The 22,418-nt window shown below is 52.6% G+C and overlaps 1 protein-coding gene across 3 annotated transcripts in view; it reads right to left on the bottom strand.

Annotated features, from left to right (window-relative positions):
* Positions 1 to 1,087: 1,087 nt before the first annotated feature.
* The window catches only part of LOC139266930 (vinculin), a 54,050-nt gene continuing 32,719 nt past the window's right edge, over positions 1,088 to 22,418 (bottom strand). For 2 of the 3 annotated variants that reach the window (XM_070884562.1, XM_070884563.1), the window contains exons 6-8: positions 15,754 to 15,926; positions 6,368 to 6,485; positions 1,088 to 2,110 (exon numbers count right to left, since the gene is read on the bottom strand). In XM_070884562.1, the coding sequence (XP_070740663.1) occupies positions 1,913 to 2,110; positions 6,368 to 6,485; positions 15,754 to 15,926 (489 nt within the window). In that variant the 3' untranslated portion in view covers positions 1,088 to 1,912. Of the gene's footprint in view, positions 2,111 to 6,367; positions 6,486 to 15,753; positions 15,927 to 16,217; positions 16,314 to 22,418 lie in introns of those variants that run through there. The other variant, XM_070884564.1, reaches the window with a different exon arrangement.

Genomic DNA, 22,418 nt, shown 5'->3' with positions numbered 1-22,418 from the left:
ATATTTTGTATCGGTTTTCATGGTAGTAGACACTAAAAACATCCCAATAATAGATAATCAAGGGGCTATAGGGAGGAAGGAACTTAAAACAATCACTATCACTAAAGTAAAATTAATCGGTAAAATAATGGGACTAAAGGAGGACAAGTCCCCTGGACCTGATGGCCTGCATCCTAGGATCTTAAAAGAAGTGGCTGCAGAGATGGTGGATGCATTGGTTGTACCCTACCAAAGTTCCCTGGATTCTAGAGAGGTCCCAGCAGAATAGAAAACTGCAAATGTAACGGCCCTATTTCAAAAAGGAGGCAGACAGAAAGCAGAAAACTAGAGACTAGTTAGCCTAACATCTGTTGTTGGTAAATTGCTGGAATCCATTATTAAGGAAGCAGTAGCAGGACATTTGTAAAAGCATAATACAGTCAAGTAGAGTCAGCATAGTTTTATGAAAATGAAATCATGTTTGACAAATTTGCTGGAGTCCGTTTAGGATGTAACGTGCAGGGTGAATAAGGGGGAACCAGTGGATGGGGTGTATTTGGATTTCCAGAAGGCATTCGATAAGGTGCCACATAAAAGGTTACTGCACAAGATAAGAACTCACAGTGGGGTTGGGGGTAATATGTTAGCATGGATAGCGGATTGGCTAACAGAAAACAGAAGAGTCAGGATAAATGGGTCATTTTCTGGTTGGCAAACGGTAACTAGTGGGGTGCCACAGGGATCAGTGCTGGGACCTCAACTATTTACGATCTATGTTAATGACTTGGATGAAGGGACCAAGTGTAATGTAGACAAGTTTGCTGATGATACAAAGATGGGTGGGAAAACAAGTTGTGAGGAGGACACAAAATATCTGCAAAGGGATGTAGACAGGCTAAGTGAGTGGGGAAACATTTGGCAGATTGAGTATAATGTGGGAAAGTGTGAGGTTATCCACTTTGGCAGAAAAAATAAAAAAACAAATTACAAAATGTTGCAGTGCAGAGGGACCTGGGGGTCCTTGAGCATGAAACACAAAAAGTTAGTATCCAGGTAAAGCACATAATCAGGAAGGCAAAATAATTATTGGCCTTTATTGCAAGGGGGAGGGAGAATAAAAGCAGGGAAGTTCTTCTACAACTGCACAGAGTATTGGTGAGGCCACACTTAGAGTACTGCATAAAGTTTGGGTCTCCTTATTTAAGGAAGGATATATTTGCAATGGAGGCAGTTCAGCAAAAGTTAACTAGGTTGATTCTAGGGATGAAGGGTTGACTTATAAAGAAAGGATGAGCAGGTTGGGACTATACTCATTGGAGTTTAAAAGAATGAGAGGTGATCTTATTGAAACATATAAGATACTGAGGGGGCTCGACAGAGCAATGCAGAGAGGATGTTTCCACTCGTGGGGGAATCTAGAACTAGGGGGCATAGTTTAAGAATAAGGGGTCGTCCATTTAGAACTGAGACTCTTTGGATTCTCTATTCTAGAGAGCTTGAAGTCTCGGTCTTTGAATATATTTAAGGTGGGGAAAGACAGATTTTTGAACAATAAGGGAGTCAAGGGTTATGATGAGCGGGCAGGGAAGTGGAGTTGAGGCCAAGATCAGATCAACCATGATCTTATTGAATAGCAGAGCAGGCTCGAGTAGCCAAATGGCCTACTCCTGCTCCTATTTCTTATGTTCTTATGTTTTTATGTATTTCAACAATGCAATCAACTTTGTAATTTGTACAGTAAACTTCACACTTCCAAAGCTGAGATCTGCCAGTTGTATACCTACAGGAAAAGAAAAACTTGCATTTATACAGCACCTTTCACGATCACCGGATGTCCCAGAGCGCTTTACAGCCAATGAAATAGAGTTTGTGAAGTTACATTTTTCTTTATGTAAAATTGTTAATAGTCACCCAAATGCCATTGGTTGGCTTGTTATAGGAAGTTTGGTAGTTTACAAATAGAGGTCAGACTGGGTGTTCCTTCTCTGGCTCTTGTCTGGCGCAGTCCTAACTCAGATATCTTTGGATTGGAGGCTTCATGGGCTCTGTACTGCTGCAACTTCTTCCTCCACTGAATGCACAGGGAAGCAGCCTCAGCTTCATCTGTGTTAGAAGGGGGCTGTCTCAGACCCTTGAATCAAAGAGTGGTGTGTTAGAATCATCTATTATATTAACACAACCATTATCTGATCTCACATCAGAAGTGGACACATATATTGAGGTCACGATATTACAGTACAGGTGTAATAGTTAAGGCAGGAATGCTCTACCAGCAGGAAGATTTTTTTAAATCAGCTAGAATCAGAGACAAATTTAATAATTTTTTTTCATCTTTTCCAATGATCGTTTTGAGATAGTAAGTGCTGGTGTCATCATTGACAGAAATGGCTTGACGCAGTTAAACAAAGCTGAACCAATACACACAACTTATCTAGTGATAGCAGGCTCTAACTTCCATGCTGGAACTCCAGGGCTGTAATGGTAACTAGGAATAAATTGATGATGAATGGTAGATATTCAGGAGCAAATAAGAGTTTACTAGTAGAATGTAAGGATGTTAAACCAAGGAGGAAGGGAAAAATAGCTGTTTTGAAAATCAGGGTTGTTTTTCAGATTACAGGGTGAGTTGGAGGTGGTAAAAAATGTGATGGGATGGGATGGAGTAGATAGAAATAGGCTGTTTCCAATGCTGGTGTGGTCTAGAACAAGGGGATATAAATATATGGTTAAATGTAAGAGATTTCAGATGGTGAATAGGAGAAACTTTTTTTATGCAGAGGGTTGTGAAATGTGCTACAAGATATGGGAACAATGCAGGCACATGGAATTGGGACACCTGCTCATGTGGAAGATATCACCAACACAGACTGGTAGGGCCACATTGTTACAATGTGAAGATCTGTGGATTTGAGGAGGTTTAGCTGGGTGTTTGTGCCAAAGAATTGATTGGGAGTGATACGTCCTTACTACACAGTATAAATGCACACGAGGCCCATGCTTGAGAGAAGGTCAGTCTGTGACCTGTTCTTTATTCCTTAGCACTCAAGTGATGAATGTGGGTGGAGCTTCCCCTTTTATACCTGAAGGTCCAGATTAGGAGTGTCTCCCACCTAGTGGTCAGTGTTCTCACGGTGTACAACTTAGGTCAGTTTATACATGGGTTACAATGCTGGTTGAATACATGACATCACCTTCCCCCCCCCACCCCCCCCCAAAGTCTTATTGGGATCACAGGTTGAGTCTCTCTGGTGGTTTACGCTCCCTTGTAGAGCGCCTGAGTTGAGGCTCCGGTTGTTGGGCGCTGGCCTGAGTGTCTGCTGTTTGCAGTGCCTCAGGCCTGTCCGGACTGCCCACAGTGACTGGGCTCTCCTTCCTTTGGTTCCGGTGTTCGGTCACCTGTGGTGGAGTGAACTCTATATCGTGTTCTTCCTCTGCATCTTTGGGGTTGCTGAACCTCCTTTTTGTTTGATCCACATGTTTGCGGCAGATTTGTCCATTGATAAGTTTAACTGCCAAAGAGGGAAATAGGATTCTGGTAATCACAGTGCCTGCGAGCCATTTGGGGCCCTGCAGCGTAGTTGAGGACAAAAACAGGATCATTTACATCAATACATCGTGCCCTCGCATTCCTGTCATGGTAGTGATATTGTGACTGGCGCCTGCTCTCGACAATTTCTTTCATGGTGGGGTGTATAAGGGATAATCGGGTTTTGAGTGTCTTTTTCATTAGTAGCTCTGCGGGTGGAACCCCTGTGAGCGAGTGTGGTCGGGATCTATAGGCCAACAGGAAGCGTGATAAGTGGTTTGTAGGGAATCCCCTTGGAATCTGAGCATCCCCTGTTTGATTATCTGCACTGCTCGTTCTGCCTGGCCGTTTGAGGTCGGCTTGAACGGTGCCGTTCTAACATGGTCAATTCCATTGCCTGCCATGAAGTCCTGGAATTCAGTGCTTGTGAAGCACGGGCCATTGTCGCTGACCAAGATGTCCGGTAGACCGTGGGCGGCAAACATTGCCCGTAGACTTTCTACCGTGGCAGAGGATGTGCTTGAATTTAAAATGTCACACTCGATCCATTTGGAGTAGGCGTCTACTACAACCAAAAACATTTTCCCCATGAAAGGACCTGCGTAGTCCACATGGATGCGTGACCAAGGCTTGGCGGGCCATGGCCAGGGGATAAGGGGGGCTTTCCTGGGCGCATGGCCCAGCTGGGCACATGTGTTGCACCTGCGAACACAAAGTTCCAGATCTGCTTCTATCCCTGGCCACCAAACGTGTGATCTGGCAATTGCCTTCATTGTGACAATGCCCGGGTGCCCATTGTGGAGTTCTCTGGTGAACACCTCTCTGCCCATCTGGGGCATGACTACGCAGTTTCCTCACAGTAGGCAATCGGCCTGAATCGAGAGTTCATCCTTGCGCCTGTGAAATGGTTTAAATTTCTCAGGGCATGCCCTGTACGTGGCTGCCCAGTCCCGATTCAGGACACATTTCTTGACTAGAGACAATAGCGGGTCTCTATTTGTTCAGACTTTAATCTGACGGGCGGTCACTGGTGAGCCTTCGCTTCCGAAAGCTTCAACAGCCATGACCATCTCAGCAGCATGCTCGGTAGCCCCCTCAGTGGTGGCTAGTGGGAGCCTGCTGAGTGCATCGGCGCAGTTTTCGGTGCCCGGTCTGTGCCGAATTGTGTAGTCATAGGCAGCTAACGTGAGTTCCCACCTCTGTATGCGGGCCGATGCGTTTGCATTTATGGCCTTATTGTCGGCCAAAAGGGACGTTAGGGGTTTGTGATCTGTCTCCAGCTCAAATTTCCTGCCAAACAGGTACTGGTGCATTTTCTTTACCGCATATACATATGCGAGTGCCTCCTTTTCTACCATCCCGTAGCCCCTTTCTGCCTGGGACAGACTCCTGGAGGCATAAGCTACCGGCTGTAACTGACCCTTATCTGCCTGGAGAACTGTGTGCTGCTTTAACAATGTTGAATCTCTGTCCCAACCATTCCTTAGCACAGTACCTCTCATCTGTTCTGCTAGTGGCCATGCTCGCGTGGTTTAAATCCCACGTTCTTGTCGCCACTGATACGTCCTTACTACACAGTATAAATGCACACGAGGCCCATGCTTGAGAGAAGGTCAGTCTGTGACCTGTCCTTTATTCCTTAGCACTCAAGTGATGAAGGTGGGTGGAGCTTCCCCTTTTATACCTGAAGGTCCAGGTTAGGAGTGTCTCCCACCTAGTGGTCAGTGTTCTCACGGTGTACAACTTAGGTCAGTTTATACATGGGTTACAATGCTGGTTGAATACATGACAGGGAGATTACAGCTTCTGACACAGGAGAATGTGCAGCAAAGAAACGGGCAAAATAAAGGCAGAGGGAGAGAGAGATTGAGTGCAGGAGGGAGCAGCAAAAAGTTTGTTGATTGGTTAACTGCAGTATGAATGTTGGGAGAAGCCTGTGGTGGTATTCCCAGGTGGTCTCCCATCCAAGTACTAACTAGGGCAGACTCTGCTTTAGCTTCCAAGATCAGATGAGATCAGGCATTTGCAGACTAGAATTTGCCAACCGGCTTTCTCTTTACTTATTCCAGCTTATACATTAATACAATCATACAGCACAGACACATTTGTATTTCTTTATTTTCATTTTACTCCCCTTCCCCACCTTGCTCTCTATCTCAAAAGCAAAATACTCCAGATGCTGGAATCTGAAATAAAAACAGAAAATGCTGGAAATCTCAGCAGGTCAAGCAGCATCTGTGGAGAGAAACAGAGTTAATGTTTCAGGTATTCATCAGAACCCTTGTTCTCTATCTCTCTTGGCGCTATGTCTCCCACATAAGTTAGTACTTGGATGGGCTACTAAGAAGCTTGCATCAGTGGAATCAAAGAATTGGTGGAGGGAAGCACTGGCCAAGTTCTGACCGGTAGATTGTATAGGGGAAATGCCAACTCTGTTGTGTGATAATTATGCAGACCTAGAAGCCAACCCAAACAGCCGAAGGGGCAGAAAAACAGTCATTTTATAACAAATTACAAGGGATATTATATTCATGGGTAAATTTAATGCCTCGATGGGATGATGGTTATGGGGGAACACGGGTACATAGTGAAGAATCTTGAGTGACACAAAATTAGTGATGAAAATAGTAATGGATGGCTGATACTTTAACTCCTGTAGCCTGAGTCACCTGGCAATTTGTAACCAGCAGAACATTATTAAAAAGAAGAATTTCTGCTGATACGCAAATCTACAGAGACACTAAATTTAAATGGTGTCAATATCGAAGTAGCTATGTGTCATTTGTGAACAAAAGGGACCAGCAATACTGTGGCAAAATGGTGGTAGGAAAGAGGGCAAAGGTAACACTTCCCTCATCTCACCTTGATGCATGCTGCCTCTGCTGCTTGGAAGGTTTGCAGTACAATTCTCATCAGGTTCTCAGCATTCTTTACCAGCATTTCACTTGCTGATTTATCACTTGGTGTAACTGCCTTTACGCTGCAACAATGTAAAAAGACACAATTTATAATTGGAGATGCACATTATGAAATAAATTGTTGCAAAACTTTATCACAAGATAGATACAGAAAGGAAAGGTCATTTGGCCCACCTTAACTCAATATTTCTGGAAGAATGTATAGTTCCTCCCACCGCAGCACCCAACTGTTCCAACACAACATGCATTTGTATAGCGCCTTAAGAAAGAAGAACATAAGAAATCGGAGTAGGCTCTACATCCCATCGAGACTGCTCCGCCATTCAAAAGATCATGGCTGATCATAGACCTCAACTCCACTTTCCTGCCCGATCTCCATAGCCCTTGATTCCCCTAAACTCCAAAAATCTATCTATCTCAGCCTTGAATATATTCAGAGACTCAGCATCCACAGCCCTCTGGGGCAGAAAATTCCAAAGATTCACAACCCTCTGAGTGAAGAAATTCCTCCTCATTTCTGTCTTAAATGGCCTACCCCTTATCCTGAGATTGTGCCCCCTAGTTCTAGATACTACAGCCAGGGGAAACAACCTCTCAGCATCTACTCTATCAATCCCCTTCAAAATCTTGTATATTTCAATGAGATCACCTCTCATTCTTCTAAACTCCAGAGAGTATAGGCCCATTCTACACAGTCTCTCATCCCAGGATTCAATCTAGTGAACCTCCATTGTACCGCCTCCAAGGTAAGTATATCCTTCCTTAGATAAGGAGACCAAAACTGTACTCCAGGTATGGTCTCGCCAAGGCCCTTTAACACAATAAAATTTCCAAAGGCACTTCACAGGAACTTTATCAAACAAAATTTAAGATACTGAGGGGGCTCAACAAGAGAGGATGTTTCCAGTCGTGGGGGAATCCAGAACTAGAGGGCATAGTTTAAGAATAAGGGATTGTCTATTTAGAACTAAAATGAGGAGGAATTTCTTCTCTCAGAGGGTCGTGAATCTTTGGAATTCTCTACCCCAGCGAGCTATGCAGACTGGGTCATTGAATATATTTAAGGTGAAGATAGACAGATTTTTGAACGATAAAGCAGTCAAGGGTTATGGGGAGCGGGCAGGGAAGTGGAAAAGAGGCCAAGATCAGATTAGCCATGATCTTACTGAATGGCAGAGTGGGCTCGAGGGGCCAAATGGCCTACTCCTGCTCCAAATTCTTATGTTTTTATAAATTTGATACGGAGCCATATAAGGAGATATTAGGACAGGTGACCAAAAGCTTGCTCTAAGAAGTAGGTTTTAAGGAGCGTAGTAAAGGAGGAAAGAGAGGTAGAGAGGCGGAGAGGTTTAGGGAGGGAATTCCAGAGCTTGGGACTTAGGCAGCTGAAGGCACGACCACCAATGGTGGAGTAATGAAAATCGCAAATGCGCAAGAAGCCAGAATCGGAAGAGCGCAGAGATCTCGGAGGGTTATAGGGCTGGAGGATGTTATAGAGAAAAATTACCCCTTCTTGCAACACTTCTTCTCATAACTCAGAAATTGTAGGGTACAATTGTATAATAATCCAGGCTGACACTGCAGTGCAGTAATGAGGGAATGCTGCACTGTGGGGGGTGCCATATTAGGATCTTGTAGTACTACAACTTCAGCATCAATGCATGTCACGCTTCGGGATTTCAGATGTAAAATGTTTTTAAAATGCTACTATTGAGCTCCCCAGGGGTTACATTCATAGGACAGAAGGGCTGGCAGGTTGATTAATCTCAAAGATTTGCTGCAGGTGGTGCTGCCAAGGAGGGTAATGCCAAAGATTGCCAACCTGTTAAATCTGATGTGCGAGCTGTATAAATGAATATAATGTCTCAACTATGGCAACTCAGGACAAATGAAGTTCAGTAGCATTGGGAATAGTGCCAAGATAAGTGCACCCAATTTTGTATAAATGTGTACTCTTCATCCATGTAAGGCAGGGACTCAGTGTAGATGTTTCCTGCAAACTCAGGGAGACAGCAGGCAGAGCATGCAGAGAAAAATAACCCCTTCTTGCAAAACTTCTTCACATAACACAGAAGTTGTCATCATCAGAGGCAGTGCCTCGAAATCGAGGAAGACTGACTTCCACTCCTGAAGTGAGTTCTTTGGTGGCTGAACAGTCCAATACGAGAGCCACAGACTCTGTCACGGGTGGGACAGACATTCATCGAAGGGTTGCCACATGCTCCTTCCGCTGCCTGCGCTTAACCTCTTCAGGCTCTCGGCGTTGAGATTCGAAGAGCTCAACGCCCTCCAAGATGCACTTTCTCCATCTAGGGCGGTCTTCGGCCAGGGACTCCCAGGTGTCAGTCGCACTTTACCAGGGAGGCTTTGAGGGTGTCCTTGTAACAGTTCCGCTGCCCACCTTTGGCTCGTTTGCCGTGAAGGAGCTCCGCATAAAGCATGTGTTTGGGGAGTCTCGTGTCTGGCATGCGAACCATGTCGCCTGCCCAGCAAAGCTGATTGAGTGTGGTCAGTGTTTCAATGCTGGGGATGTTGGCCTGGTAGAGGATGCTAATGTTGGTGCGTCTGTCCTCCCAGGGGATTTGTAGGATCTTGCGGAGACATCGTTGGTGGTATTTCTCCAGCGACTGGCGGTGTCTACTGTAAAGGGTCCATGTCTCTGAGCCATACAGGAGGATGGATATTACTACAGCCCTGTAGACCATGAGCCTGGTGGCAGATTTGAGGGCCTGGTCTTTGAACACTCTTTTCCTCAGGCGGCCGAAGGCTGCACTGGCGCACTGGAGGCGGTGTTGAATCTCCCCATCAATGTCTGCTTTGTCAACAGAAACCTTTTGTCAACAGAAGTTGTAGCGCACAATTGTATAATAATCCAGGCTGACACTGCAGTGCAGTACTGAGGGAGTGGCGTCTTTTAGATGAGACGTAAAACCGAGGCCCCGTTTACCCTCTCAGGTGGATGTAAATGCATTATTTTGAAGAAGAGCAGAGGAGTTCTCCTTGGTGCCCTATCCAATATTTATTCCTCGACCAACACTAAAAACAGATGATGTGACCATTTATCTCATTGCTGTTTGTGGAATATTGCTATGTGCAATCGGCTGTCGTGTTTCCCTACATTACAACAGTGACTCATTGGCTCTAAAGCACTTTGGGAACTCCTGAGAATGTGAAAGGCGCTGTGTAAATAAAAGTTCTTTCTTTAATAACATAACAGTTCAACGTTCACCTTTGGTGTCAGCCGTGGCTCAGTGGGTAGCACACACGCCTCTGAGCCACAAGGTTGTGGGTTCAAGTCCCGCTCCTGGGACTTGAATATATAAATCTAGGCTAACACTCCAGTGCAGGGCTGAGGGAGTGCTGCACTGTTGGAGGTGCCGTCTTTCGGATGAGATGTTAAACCAAGGCCCCATCTGCTCTCTCAGGTGGACGTAAAAGATCCCTGTCATGTATCTCACACTACTGTATATAACTGTATACATGACTGTAACTAGATATGACCTGTAACCACAAGCATACTTTACCACCAGGGGTGCACTTGCAGGAGACACTGTATACCTGTTCCACACAGGTATATAAAGGTAGGTCTCAGGCAAGTGCGGCACTCGAGAGCTGTGAAATAAAGGTGCAGGTCCAGAGTGACCTTGACTTCAGCATGTGTCTCGTGTAAGTCTGTATTGCAGGGTCAGGACTTTACAGTGGCGACGAGTTACAGGATCACAGAATCCACAGAATGGCTACCAACGGCTCAGATGAGAAATACAATTGGGAGGACTTTATAGAAGGGCTCCAACAAGGCTTTGTGACCAAAGACTGGTTAGGCGACGATAAGGCAGACAAGAGAAGAGCCCATCTCTTGACCAGCTGTGGCTCGAAAACATACGCCTTAATGAAGGATCTGCTGGCACCCGAGAAACCAGCAAGCAAGTTGTTTGAGGAGTTGAGACCACCTGAAGCCAGCGAGCAGCCTACACATGGCCAGACACAGGTTCTACAACTACAGATGCTGTGTGGGCCAGAGCATACCCGACTTTGTGGCAGAACTTCGGAGGCTGGCTTGTTTATGTGAGTTCTCCGATGAACTGAGGAGAGAAATATCGAGAGACTTTTTTATTGAAGGAATAAGCCATGCAGGCATATTCCGAAAGCTTATAGAGACCAAGAACTTGACCCTAGAGGCAGCAGCACTGGTCGCACAGACATTCTTGGCAGCAGAAGAAACGAGGTTGATCTATACTGCGGGTACGACAACTAACGAAACATCGGAACAAGGGGTTCACAGCGTGAAACAAGCCGCTACCCTCACACACAAAGGCAGGAGATCAGGCCTTCAACAGCAGGCAGTGGCACCAGAAGCCATCAAGGGCCACATGAACGGCCGTTCACACCTCATCAACCCACAATGCGAGCAATCAACTACAGACTGAGAGAAGCTCGAGAGATCAGCCAGACACAGCTCATCCTTCGGAAACAATGGAAGCGGTCTGTGCTGGAGATATGGGGGGAGGCACTCAACAAGGGGGTGTCGATTTCAGCATGCTGTTTTCAGAAACTGCAACTATAGAGGCCATCTGGCTCGCATGTGCAGAAAAACAGCAGCTCGGCTGGTATACGAATCGGAAGGGTCGGAAAGCAGACCAGAAGACAGTGGGGACAGTGCCCGGGACACCGAGGTACAGCGGGTCAACACGATCAATGTCCACTGTTCTTACAACAAGACGCCTCCAATAATGATGAGGGTCCTACATAACAGGATACCCGTCAACATGGAACTGGACACGGGAGCCAGTCAATCTCTCATGAGCGTCCAACAATTTGAACAGCTGTGGCCGCACAAAAGCAACAGACCAAAACTCACAAGGATCGACACCAAACTAAGGACCTATACCAAAGAAATTGTCCCAGTCCTTGGCAGTGCCATGCTCTCAGTCACACACAAAGGGACGGTGAACCGACTTTCCCTGTGGATTGTCCCCGGAGATCTCCCACCACAGTTGGGGATAAGTTGGCTGGCAAAACTAAATTGGAAATGGGATGATGTTCACGTCATGTTGTCAGAGGAACGGACCTTCTGATCAACAGTTCTAAGTCGTTTTGAACATCTCTTTCAGCCAGGTGTGGGCAGCTTCAAAGGGGCTAAAGTTAAAATCTATATCACACAGAATGCCAGACCGGTCCATCACAAGGCTAGAGCTGTGCCTTATGTGATGAGGGAAAAGATTGAACACGAATTGGACCAGTTTCTGCGGGAAGGCATTATCTCACCCGTGGAATTTAGCGCCTGGGCAAGTCCCATCAACCCTGTCATGAAGCCTGATGGATCCGTACGAATCTGTGGGGATTACAAGTCTACCATAAACAGAGTCTCCCTACAGGACCAATACCCGTTGCCCAGAGCGGAGGACCTATTTGCCACATTGGCTGGAGGAAAACGTTTCTCGAAACTAGATCTCACATCTGCGTATATGACGCAAGAACTGACCGAAGAGTCTAAGCTACTCAACACCATCAACACACATCGAGGCCTCTTTATGTACAATCGATGCCCATTAGGCATCAGGTCGGCAACTGCTATATTCCAGCACAACATGGAGAGTCTGCTCAAGTCCATCCCAGGGACGGTTGTGTTTCAAGATGGTATACTCATCACGGGCAGGGACACCGACTCCCATCTCTGCAATTTGGAGGAAGTACTAAGTCGATTGGATCGGGTAGGCCTAAGAGTTAAGAAATCCAAGTGTCTGTTTCTCGCGCCCGAGGTTGAATTTTTGGGCAGAAGGATTGCCGCTGATGGAATCCGCCCAACAGAATCGAAAATCGAAGCAATTCGTCTGGCACCCAGGCCCCGGAATGTCTCGGAACTGCGCGCCTTTCTCGGGCTACTCAATTACTTTGGGAACTTTATGCAGAACTTGAACACGCTGCTGGAGCCTCTCCACATGCTACTCAGAGGGGTGCGATTGGTTTTGGGGGATGCCCAAGAACGCGCCTTCAATAAGGCACGCAACCTTCTATGTTCCAATTGTGTTTTAGCCTTTTTTGACCCAGGTAAAAAGCTAGTTCTTACATGTGATGCATCAGCATACGGGGTCGGATGCGTTTTACAGCATGTCAATGATGTGGGTAAATTACAACCCATTGCTTATGCCTCCAGGTCACTTTCGCAGGCGGAGCGCGGGTACGGTATGGTTGAGAAGGAGGCGCTCGCGTGTGTGTACGGTGTCAAAAAGATGCACCAATACCTTTTCGGGGTCAAGTTCGCGTTAGAAACCGATCATAAACCCCTCATGTCCCTGCTATCCGAGTGCAAGGCAATAAACACCAAAGCCTCGGCGCGCATTCAGCGGTGGGTACTCATGCTGGCGTCTTACACAATAAGGCACAGACAACTGTGCCGACTCGCTTAGCAGGCTACCCCTGGCGACCACGGAAGGGTCCGACGAACAGGACTGTGAGATGGTCATGGCAATCAATGCCTTTGAATCCACAGGTTCGCCCATGACGGCTCGCCAAATCAGAGCCTGGACGACCAGCGACCCCACGTTATCCTTAGTCAAAAGATGTGTTTTAACCGGTGACTGGGCAGAGGCTCACGATGCCTGCCCCGAGGAGATCAAACCTTTCCATAGGCGCATGCATGAACTATCACTGCAGGCAGACTGCCTGATGTGGGGCAGCCGAGTAGTTATGCCCTTGTGAGGCAGAGAGGCGTTTGTCCGGGAGCTCCACCGCGAGCAACCGGGGATCGTCCTTATGAAGGCCATAGCCAGATCTCACGTCTGGTGGCCTGGCATTGACGCGGACTTGGAGCTCTGCGTCCGGCGGTGCACCATTTGTGCCCAACTCAGTAATGTCCCCAGGGAGGCCCCCCTAAGCCCCTGGTCCACCAAGCCGTGGTCGCGGGTGCATGTAGACTATGCGGGCCCATTCATGGGCAAAATGTTCCTCGTAGTCGTCGATGCATTTTCAAAATGGATCAAGTGCACCATTTTAAACTCGAGCACCACCTCCACCACTGTGGAGAGGCTTAGAACCATGTTTGCAACGCACGGAATTCCTGACATATTGGTCAGTGATAATGATCCGTGCTTCACCAGCGCAGAATTTCAAGATTTTATGGTTGACCACGGCATAAATCACGTTAAGACGGCACTGTTCAAGCCGGCCTCCAATGGCCAGGCGGAGCGAGCAGTGCAAATCGTTAAACAAGGCATGCTAAAAATCCAAGGTCCCACGCTGCAGAGCCGCCTGTCGTGACTGCTGCTGGCATACAGATCTCGTCCGCATTCGCTGACTGGGGTTCCCCCCGCGCAACTATTGATGAAACGGACCTTAAAGACTCGGCTCTCATTAATCCTCCCAGACATGCATGAAATTGTTGAGGCAAAGCACCGGAAGCTAACTGAGTACCATGACCGAAATTCGAAGGGGAGGTGGAATGATATAGGGGACAAAGTGTTTGTGCTCAACTATGGCAGGGGTCCCAAATGGCTTGCAGGGACAGTAACGGGCAAGGAAGAAAACAGGCTACAGGTTGTACAAATGGACAATGGCCAAACCTGCCGGAGGCATGTAGACCAAGTAAAAAGTAGATTCACCAACAACACTGCAGGACCAGAGGCAGACTACAATGTGGAACTCACGCCACACCTGGTGGACAGACAGAGGGAACAACCTGAGGAAAGGGCAGTCTCAACAAACAGCCCAGGCGAGACACCAGCAATCATACTGAACAAAACAGACAGCCCAGGCGAGATACCAGCAATCACACCGAAAGAAAAACAGGCACCAAGGCAAACAACTGAACCATAACTATGACGCTCCACACGAGAGCGTAGACCACCTGAGAGACTGAATCTATAAAGACAATAAGACCTTGGGGGAGGGTGATGGCATGTATCTCACACTACTTGTATATAACTGTATCTTACCATGCTATACATGACTGTAACTAGATATGACCTATAACCACAAGCATACTTTACCAGGGGTGCACTTGCAGGAGACACTGCATACCACACAGGTATATAAAGGCAGGTCTCAGGCAAGTGTGGCACTCGAGAGCTGTGAAATAAAGGTGCAGGTCCAGAGTGACCTTGACTTCAGCATGTGCCTCGTATAAGTCTATACTGCAGGGTCAGGACATTACAATCCCGTGGCACTATTTCGAAAAAGAGCAGGGGAGTTAAACCCCGTGTCCTGGCCAATATTTATCCCTCAATCAACATAGCAAAAAAAGATTATCTGGTCATTACCACATTGCTATTTGTGGGAGTTTGCTGTGCGTAAATTGGCTGCTGTGCTTCCCACACCAGTGACTACACTCCAAAAGTACTATTGGCTGTAAAGCGCTTTGAGAAGTCCAGTGGTCGTGAAAAGTGCTAAATTAATGCAAGTCTTTTGCTTTTTTCTTTTTCAAAAGATACTGCCAGCAGATGCACAAGACAAATTCCTTTTCAAAATCCTAGTAGCAGGAGGAAGGTGGTCTATGCACAAAGATGCTAGTCGGGTGCTCAGATGGTTGCTAACATCTACCTGAATGTGTTTTGTTTCTAGGCATAGGGAGTGCACCAACAATGAGAGGGGGCCACGGCAGAAGATGGTCTTGCCATGCTGAAGCAGGGTACCCGGCATGAGGACATAGCCCTGGCCCATTTTAGCTGAGAATCTGTGGGAGAAATTGGTGAGGTTGAGTTTGGACCAATATTGCAAGTATTCTCCATTTATTATTTTCCCTCCTACCCTGACTTACTTTCTTAATCCTCAAGGCAGAGGCTAAATGATGCAATCTGATTTTACCCCTCTTTTATTTCCAGTTTCTTTGAAATGCATTATAAATCTCTTTCTCTTTCTATACGTTCTTTCCAAGATGAGGAGGCCAACAGCCCCCGACAATCGCAGCAGATTGTGTCAAACACTCTATCTGCTCTCCAGCACCAACACAGATACTAGCACCTATAGAATGTAGGTAAAGAGTTTGAGGAAGATGAGCCAGGTATTCCCAATCCACAAAGAACAATAATCAGGCAGGTTCAACAAAGGACAGCTGATTCACTCCACCCAGGGGCTGAGAATGAAAATTTACCCCACTCTCTCTGGGGAAAGCTCTTACAAACTTCTTTCTAAATCCTTTCAGTGGACATATGCACCCTTCCACTTCCCAGCACCACCCTTGCATCAGTGTAACCTCCCGATTCACCGTGAGTAATGGTGTAAGAAATCTGCAAGTATTTCTGTAATCTGAAAAGGAACTCTTGACGAACATTGTTTGTCTAAATGTGGAGCATAAGTACTCGTCTACTGGCCTAAATCAGTCACATGTTACTGTACCTGGAAATGATATTGAGTTGATTGCTGATGGTTGGTATCTGTTCAACAGCGCACTTCAGGTCATGCGCGCATCTCTTGTCTAGGCAGCGGCCTGCAATTATCTGAGCAAACTTTGCAACAGCTTGTCCACTGGCGGCAATCTGCCTGGCAGTACAGATGAGTTCCTTTTTTGTCTGTATTGGGGCAAAATTGATATAGGCTTAACTATGGAAAGCACACTGAAAAGCAAGCTATCAAATTAAATATCACTGAACAAATAGCTTCCAGTGGAAAGCTTTGCTTGGATTTTAAAATAGTGTTTACAATCACCTCATTGCTGCCAATTTTAAAGATTTAGTCTATCTGGACTAGTGTTGCTCACCAACTTGTCATCTAGGATGGCCAGTAATGCCAACCAATGGTTTGCTTTCAGGCTGCTCTCGGGAATACTACTATACTGCACCACAAGGTGGAAAGTCGTGTACCTGTGACTCCTTTTGATTTCAATCATCCCAACGTGAGCAGTTACTAAGTGGAGGCTCGTCACTTCGCCAAAGGGAGAAACTGTGGCTGTATGGAAGCTTGGATAACGAAACAGAGTGATTATTTGCACTAGTTTTTTGAGCGTCCTTCTGCGTCTTCCCGCGCATGCGCAGACTCCTCGAAACCGTCAAGGATGTCGGGCATGAATTGTGAGCTGGAGCTGTATCTTTAGGACTTTTGCGTAAAATATCGCTGTGATTATCTACACGAACATTTTCGCGGCCATCTGAGGGAGAGAAAACATCGGAGGTGGGGGAGAGAGAGAGAGAGAGAGAGAGGAGAGGAGAGGAAAGGAAAGGAAAGGGAAGGGAAGGGGTGAGGGAGAGACTGGGCGGGGAGGGAGAGAGAGAGAGACTGGGGGGCGGAGAGAGAGACTGGGGGGCGGAGAGAGAGGCTGGGGGGGGAGAGAGAGAGGCTGGGGGGGGGAGAGAGAGAGGCTGGGGGGGGGGAGAGAGAGAGAGGCTGGGGGGGGGAGAGAGAGGCTGGGGGGGGGAGAGAGAGAGGCTGGGGGGGAGGAGAGAGAGAGAGAGAGAGAGAGGCTGGGAGGGGGGGAGAGAGAGAGGCTGGGAGGGGGGGAGAGAGAGAGGCTGGGAGGGGGGGAGAGAGAGAGGCTGGGAGGGGGGGAGAGAGAGAGGCTGGGGGGGGGGGAGAGAGAGGCTGGGGGGGGGGGGAGAGAGGCTGGGGGGGGGGGGGAGAGAGGCTGGGGGGGGGGGGAGAGAGGCTGGGGGGGGGGGGAGAGAGAGAGGCTGGGGGGGGGAGAGAGAGAGAGGCTGGGGGGGGGGAGAGAGAGAGAGAGAGAGAGAGAGGCTGGGGGGGGGAGAGAGAGAGAGAGAGAGGCTGGGGGGGGGAGAGAGAGAGAGGCTGGGGGGGGGGAGAGAGAGAGAGGCTGGAGGGGGGAGAGAGAGAGAGGCTGGGGGGGGGGGAAGAGAGAGAGAGAGGCTGGAGGGGGGAGAGAGAGAGAGGCTGGAGGGGGGAGAGAGAGAGAGGCTGGGAGGGGGGAGAGAGAGAGAGGCTGGGGGGGGAGAGAGAGGCTGGGGGGGGGGGGGAAGAGAGACGCTGGGGGGGGGAGAGAGACGCTGGGGGGGGGAGAGAGAGGCTGGGGGGGGGAGAGAGAGGCTGGGGGGAGAGAGAGGCTGGGGGGGGGGAGAGAGAGGCTGGGGGGGGGGAGAGAGAGAGAGGCTGGGGGTGGGGGGAGAGAGAGGCTGGGGGGGGGAGAGAGAGGCTGGGGGGGGGAGAGAGAGAGAGGCTGGGGGGGGAGAGAGAGAGAGGCTGGGGGGGGGAGAGAGAGAGAGAGGCTGGGGGGGGGAGAGAGAGGCTGGGGGGGGGGGGAGAGAGAGAGGCTGGGGGGGGGGGAGAGAGAGAGGCTGGGGGGGAGGAGAGAGAGAGGCTGGGGGGGAGGAGAGAGAGAGGCTGGGGGGGAGGAGAGAGAGAGGCTGGGGGGAGGAGAGAGAGAGGCTGGGGGGGGGAGAGAGAGAGGCTGGGGGGGGAGAGAGAGAGAGGCTGGGGGGGGGAGAGAGAGAGAGAGAGAGAGGCTGGGGGGGGGAGAGAGAGAGAGAGAGAGAGGCTGGGAGGGGGGAGAAGAGAGAGAGAGAGAGAGAGAGGCTGGGAGGGGGGGGGAGAGAGAGAGAGAGAGAGGCTGGGAGGGGGGGGGGGGGGGGAGAGAAAGAGAGAGAGAGAGAGGCTGGGAGGGGGGGGGGGAGAGAGAGAGAGAGAGAGAGAGACTGGGAGGGGGGGGGGAGAGAGAGGCTGGGAGGGGGGGGGGAGAGAGAGAGAGAGAGAGAGAGGCTGGGAGGAGGGGGGGAGAGAGAGAGAGAGAGAGGCTGGGGGGGGGGGAGAGAGAGAGAGAGAGAGGCTGGGGGGGGGGAGAGAGAGAGAGAGAGAGGCTGGGGGGGGGGAGAGAGAGAGAGAGAGGCTGGGGGTGGGAGAGAGAGAGAGAGGCTGGGGGGGGGAGAGAGAGAGAGAGGCTGGGGGGGGGGAGAGAGAGAGAGAGGCTGGGGGGGGGGGGGGGGAGAGAGAGAGAGAGGCTGGGGGGGGGGGGAGAGAGAGAGAGAGAGGCTGGGGGGGGGAGAGAGAGAGAGAGAGGCTGGGGGGGGGGAGAGAGAGAGAGGCTGGGGGGGGAGAGAGAGAGGCTGGGGGGGGAGAGAGAGAGGCTGGGGGGGGAGAGAGAGAGGCTGGGGGGGGGGAGAGAGAGAGGCTGGGGGGGGGGGGGAGAGAGAGGCTGGGGGGGAGGAGAGAGAGAGGCTGGGGGGGGGAGAGAGAGAGGCTGGGGGGGGGGAGAGAGAGAGAGAGAGAGGCTGGGGGGGGGAGAGAGAGAGAGAGAGAGAGAGAGAGAGAGGCTGGGGGGGGGGAGAGAGAGAGAGAGAGAGAGAGAGAGAGAGGCTGGGAGGGGGGGGGAGAGAGAGAGAGGCTGGGGGGGGGGAGAGAGAGAGAGAGAGAGAGAGAGGCTGGGAGGGGGGGGGGGAGAGAGAGAGAGAGAGGCTGGGGGGGGGGAGAGAGAGAGAGAGAGAGAGAGGCTGGGGGGGGGGGCGAGAGAGAGAGAGGCTGGGGGGGGGAGAGAGAGAGAGAGGCTGGGGGGGGGGGGGAGAGAGAGAGGCTGGGGGGGGGGAGAGAGAGAGGCTGGGGGGGGGGAGAGAGAGAGGCTGGGGGGGGGAGAGAGAGAGAGAGGCTGGGGGGGGGGGGAGAGAGAGAGAGAGGCTGGGGGGGGAGAGAGAGAGAGAGAGAGAGAGAGAGAGAGAGAGAGAGGCTGGGGGGGGGAGAGAGAGGCTGGGGGGGGAGAGAGAGGCTGGGGGGGGGAGAGAGAGAGGCTGGGGGGAGAGAGAGAGAGGCTGGGGGGGAGAGAGAGAGAGGCTGGGGGGGAGAGAGAGAGAGGCTGGGGGGGGGAGAGTGAGAGAGAGAGAGGCTGGGGGGGGGAGAGAGAGAGAGAGAGGAGGCTGGGGGGGGTAGAGAGAGAGAGGCTGGGGGGGGTAGAGAGAGAGAGAGAGAGAGAGAGAAGCTGGGGGGGGGAGGAGAGAGAGAAGCTGGGGGGGGGGAGGAGAGAGAGAGGCTTGGGGGGGGGGGGAGGAGAGAGAGAGGCTGGGGGGGGGGGGAGGAGAGAGAGAGGCTGGGGGGGGGGGGGGGAAGAGAGAGAGAGGCTGGGGGGGGGGGGAAGAGAGAGAGAGGCTGGGGGGGGGGAGAGAGAGAGGCTGGGGGGGGAAGAGAGAGGGAGAGACTGGGGGGGGGGGAAGAGAGAGGGAGAGACGGGGGGGTGAGAGAGAGGGGGGAGACGGGGGGGGGGGGAGAGAGAGGGAGAGACGGGGGGGGGGAGAGAGAGGGAGAGACGGGGGGGGGGGAGAGAGAGACGGGGGGGGGGGAGAGAGAGAGGGAGAGATGGGGGGGGAGAGATGGGGGGGGGAGGGAGAGAGAGAGGGAGAGATGGGGGGGGAGGGAGAGAGAGAGAGATGGGGGGGGGAGGGAGAGAGAGAGAGAGGGAGAGACTGGGGGGGAGAGAGAGGGAGAGACTGGGGGGGGAGAGAGAGGGAGAGACTGGGGGGGAGAGAGAGGGAGGAGAGGGAGAGACTGAGGGGGGGGGAGAGAGAGGCTGGGGGCGGGAGAGGGAGAGGCTGGGGGGGAGAGGGAGAGACTGAGGGGGGGAGAGAGAGAGGCTGGGGCGGGAGAGGGAGAGGCTGGGGGGGGAGAGGGAGAGATTGAGGGGGGGGGAGAGAGAGAGAGGCTGGGGGGGGGAGAGGGAGAGGCTGGGGGGGGAAGAGAGAGGCTGGGGGGGGGGAAGAGAGAGGGGCTGGGGGGGGGAGAGAGAGAGGCTGGGGGGGGAGAGAGAGGCTGGGGGGGGAGAGAGAGAGGCTGGGTGGGGGGAGAGGCTGGGGGGGGGGGGAAGAGAGAGAGGCTGGGGGTGGGGGAAGAGAGAGGCTGGGGGTGGGGGGGGGGAAGAGAGAGGCTGGGGGTGGGGGGGGGGAAGAGAGAGGCTTGGGGGGGGAGAAAGGGAGAGGCTGGGGGGGGTAGAGAGAGGCTGGGGGGGGTAGAGAGAGGCTGGGGGGAGAGAGAGAGAGAGAGGCTGGGGGGGGAGAGAGAGAGAGGCTGGGGGGGGGGAGAGAGGCTGGGGGGGGGGGGGAGAGAGGCTGGGGGGGGGGAAGAGAGGCTGGGGGGGGGGAAAGAGAGGCTGGGGGGGGGGAGAGATGGAGAGGCTGGGGGGGGGGGGAGAGAGGGAGAGGCGGGTGGGGGGGGAGAGTGGGAGAGGCGGGTGGGGGGGGAGAGTGGGAGAGGCGGGTGGGGGGGGAGAGTGGGAGAGGCGGCTGGGGGGGGAAGAGAGAGAGAGGCTGGGGGGGGGAAGAGAGAGAGAGGCTGGGGGGAGAGAGAGAGAGAGGGAGAGAGAGAGAGAGGATGGGGGGGGAAGAGAGAGAGAGGCTGGGGGGGGGGAAGAGAGAGAGAGAGGCTGGAGGGTGGGGGGAGAGAGAGAGGCTGGGGGGGGGGGAGAGAGGCTGGGGGGGGAAAGAGAGAGGCTGGGGGGGGGAGAGAGAGAGAGAATGAGAGAGGCTGGGGGGGGGAGAGAGAGAGAGGCTGGGGGGGCGGAGAGAGAGGCTGGGGGGGGGAAGAGAGAGAGAGAGAGAGAGAGAGAGGCTGGGGGGGGGAAAAGAGAGAGGCTGGGGGGGGAAAGAGAGAGGCTGGGGCGGGGGGAGAGAGAGAGAGAGAGAGAGAGAGGCGGGGGGGAGAGAGAGAGAGAGAGAGGCTGGGGGGGGGAGAGAGAGAGAGAGTGAGAGAGAGAGAGAGGCTGGGGTGGGGAGAGAGAGAGAGGCTGGGGGGGGGGGGAGAGAGAGAGAGGCTGGGGGGGGGGAGAGAGAGAGCGGCTGGGGGGGGGGAGAGAGAGAGAGAGGCTGGGGGGGGAGAGAGAGGCTGGGGGGGGAGAGAGAGGCTGGGGGGGGAGAGAGAGGCTGGGGGGGGAGAGAGAGGCTGGGGGGGGAGAGAGAGGCTGGGGGGGGGGAGAGAGAGAGAGACTGGGGGGCGGAGAGATAGAAACTGGGGTGGAGAGAGAGAAACTGGGGGGGGGGGGGAAGAGAGAGACTGTGGTGGGGAGAGGAAGAGAGAGACTGTGGTGGGGAGAGGAAGAGAGAGACTGTGGTGGGGAGAGAGGGAGAGACTGGGGGGGGAGAGAGAGGGAGAGACTGGGGGGGGAAGAGAGAGGCTGGGGGGGGGAAGAGAGAGGCTGGGGGGGGGGAGAGAGAGAGAGAGAGAGAGAGAGAGGCTGGGGGGGGAAGAGAGAGAGAGAGAGAGGCTGGTGGGGGGGGGTGAGAGAGCGAGGCTGGGGGGGGAGAGAGAGCGAGGCTGGGGGGGGAGAGAGAGCGAGGCTGGGGGGGGAGAGAGAGCGAGGCTGGGGGGGGAGAGAGAGCGAGGCTGGGGGGGAGAGAGAGCGAGGCTGGGGGGGGAGAGAGAGCGAGGCTGGGGGGGGAGAGAGGGAGAGACTGGGGGGGGAGAGAGAGGCTGGGGGGGGGAAGAGAGAGGCTGGGGGGGGGAGAGAGAGAGAGGCTGGGGGGGGAAGAGAGAGAGAGAGGCTGGGGGGGGGGGGGAGAGAGAGCGAGGCTGGGGGGGGAGAGAGAGCGAGGCTGGGGAGGGAGAGAGAGCGAGGCTGGGGGGGGAGAGAGAGTGAGAGAGGCTGGGGGGGGGGAGATAGAGAGACTGGGGGGGAGGGGAGAGAGAGACTGGGGGGGAGGGGAGAGAGAGACTGGGGGGGAGAGAGAGGGAGAGACTGGTGCTCGGGGGGAGAGAGAGGAGAGACTGGGGGGGGGGGGAGAGAGAGAGGGAGAGGCTGGGGGAGGGAGAGAGAGCGGGATAGACTGAGGGGGAGAGACTGGGGGGGGAGAGAGAGGGAGAGACTGGGGGAGGGGGGGAGAGAGGGGGAGAGACTGGGGGGGGGGGAGAGGGGGAGAGACTGGGGGGGGGGGAGAGGGGGAGAGACTGGGGGGGGAGAGAGAGGGGGAGAGACTGGGGGGGGAGAGAGAGGGAGAGACTGGGGGAGGGGGAGAGAGAGAGGCTGGGGGGAGGGAGAGAGAGGGAGAGACTGGGGGAGAGAGAGAGGCTGGGGGGAGGGAGAGAGAGAGAGAGGCTGGGGGGGGAGAGAGTGAGAGGCTGGGAGGGGGGGAGAGAGAGAGAGAGAG

Source organism: Pristiophorus japonicus, chromosome 7 (genome assembly GCF_044704955.1).
Source record: "Pristiophorus japonicus isolate sPriJap1 chromosome 7, sPriJap1.hap1, whole genome shotgun sequence".
NCBI lineage: Eukaryota > Metazoa > Chordata > Chondrichthyes > Pristiophoridae > Pristiophorus > Pristiophorus japonicus.
This window is presented reverse-complemented; position numbering and strand designations above follow the sequence as displayed.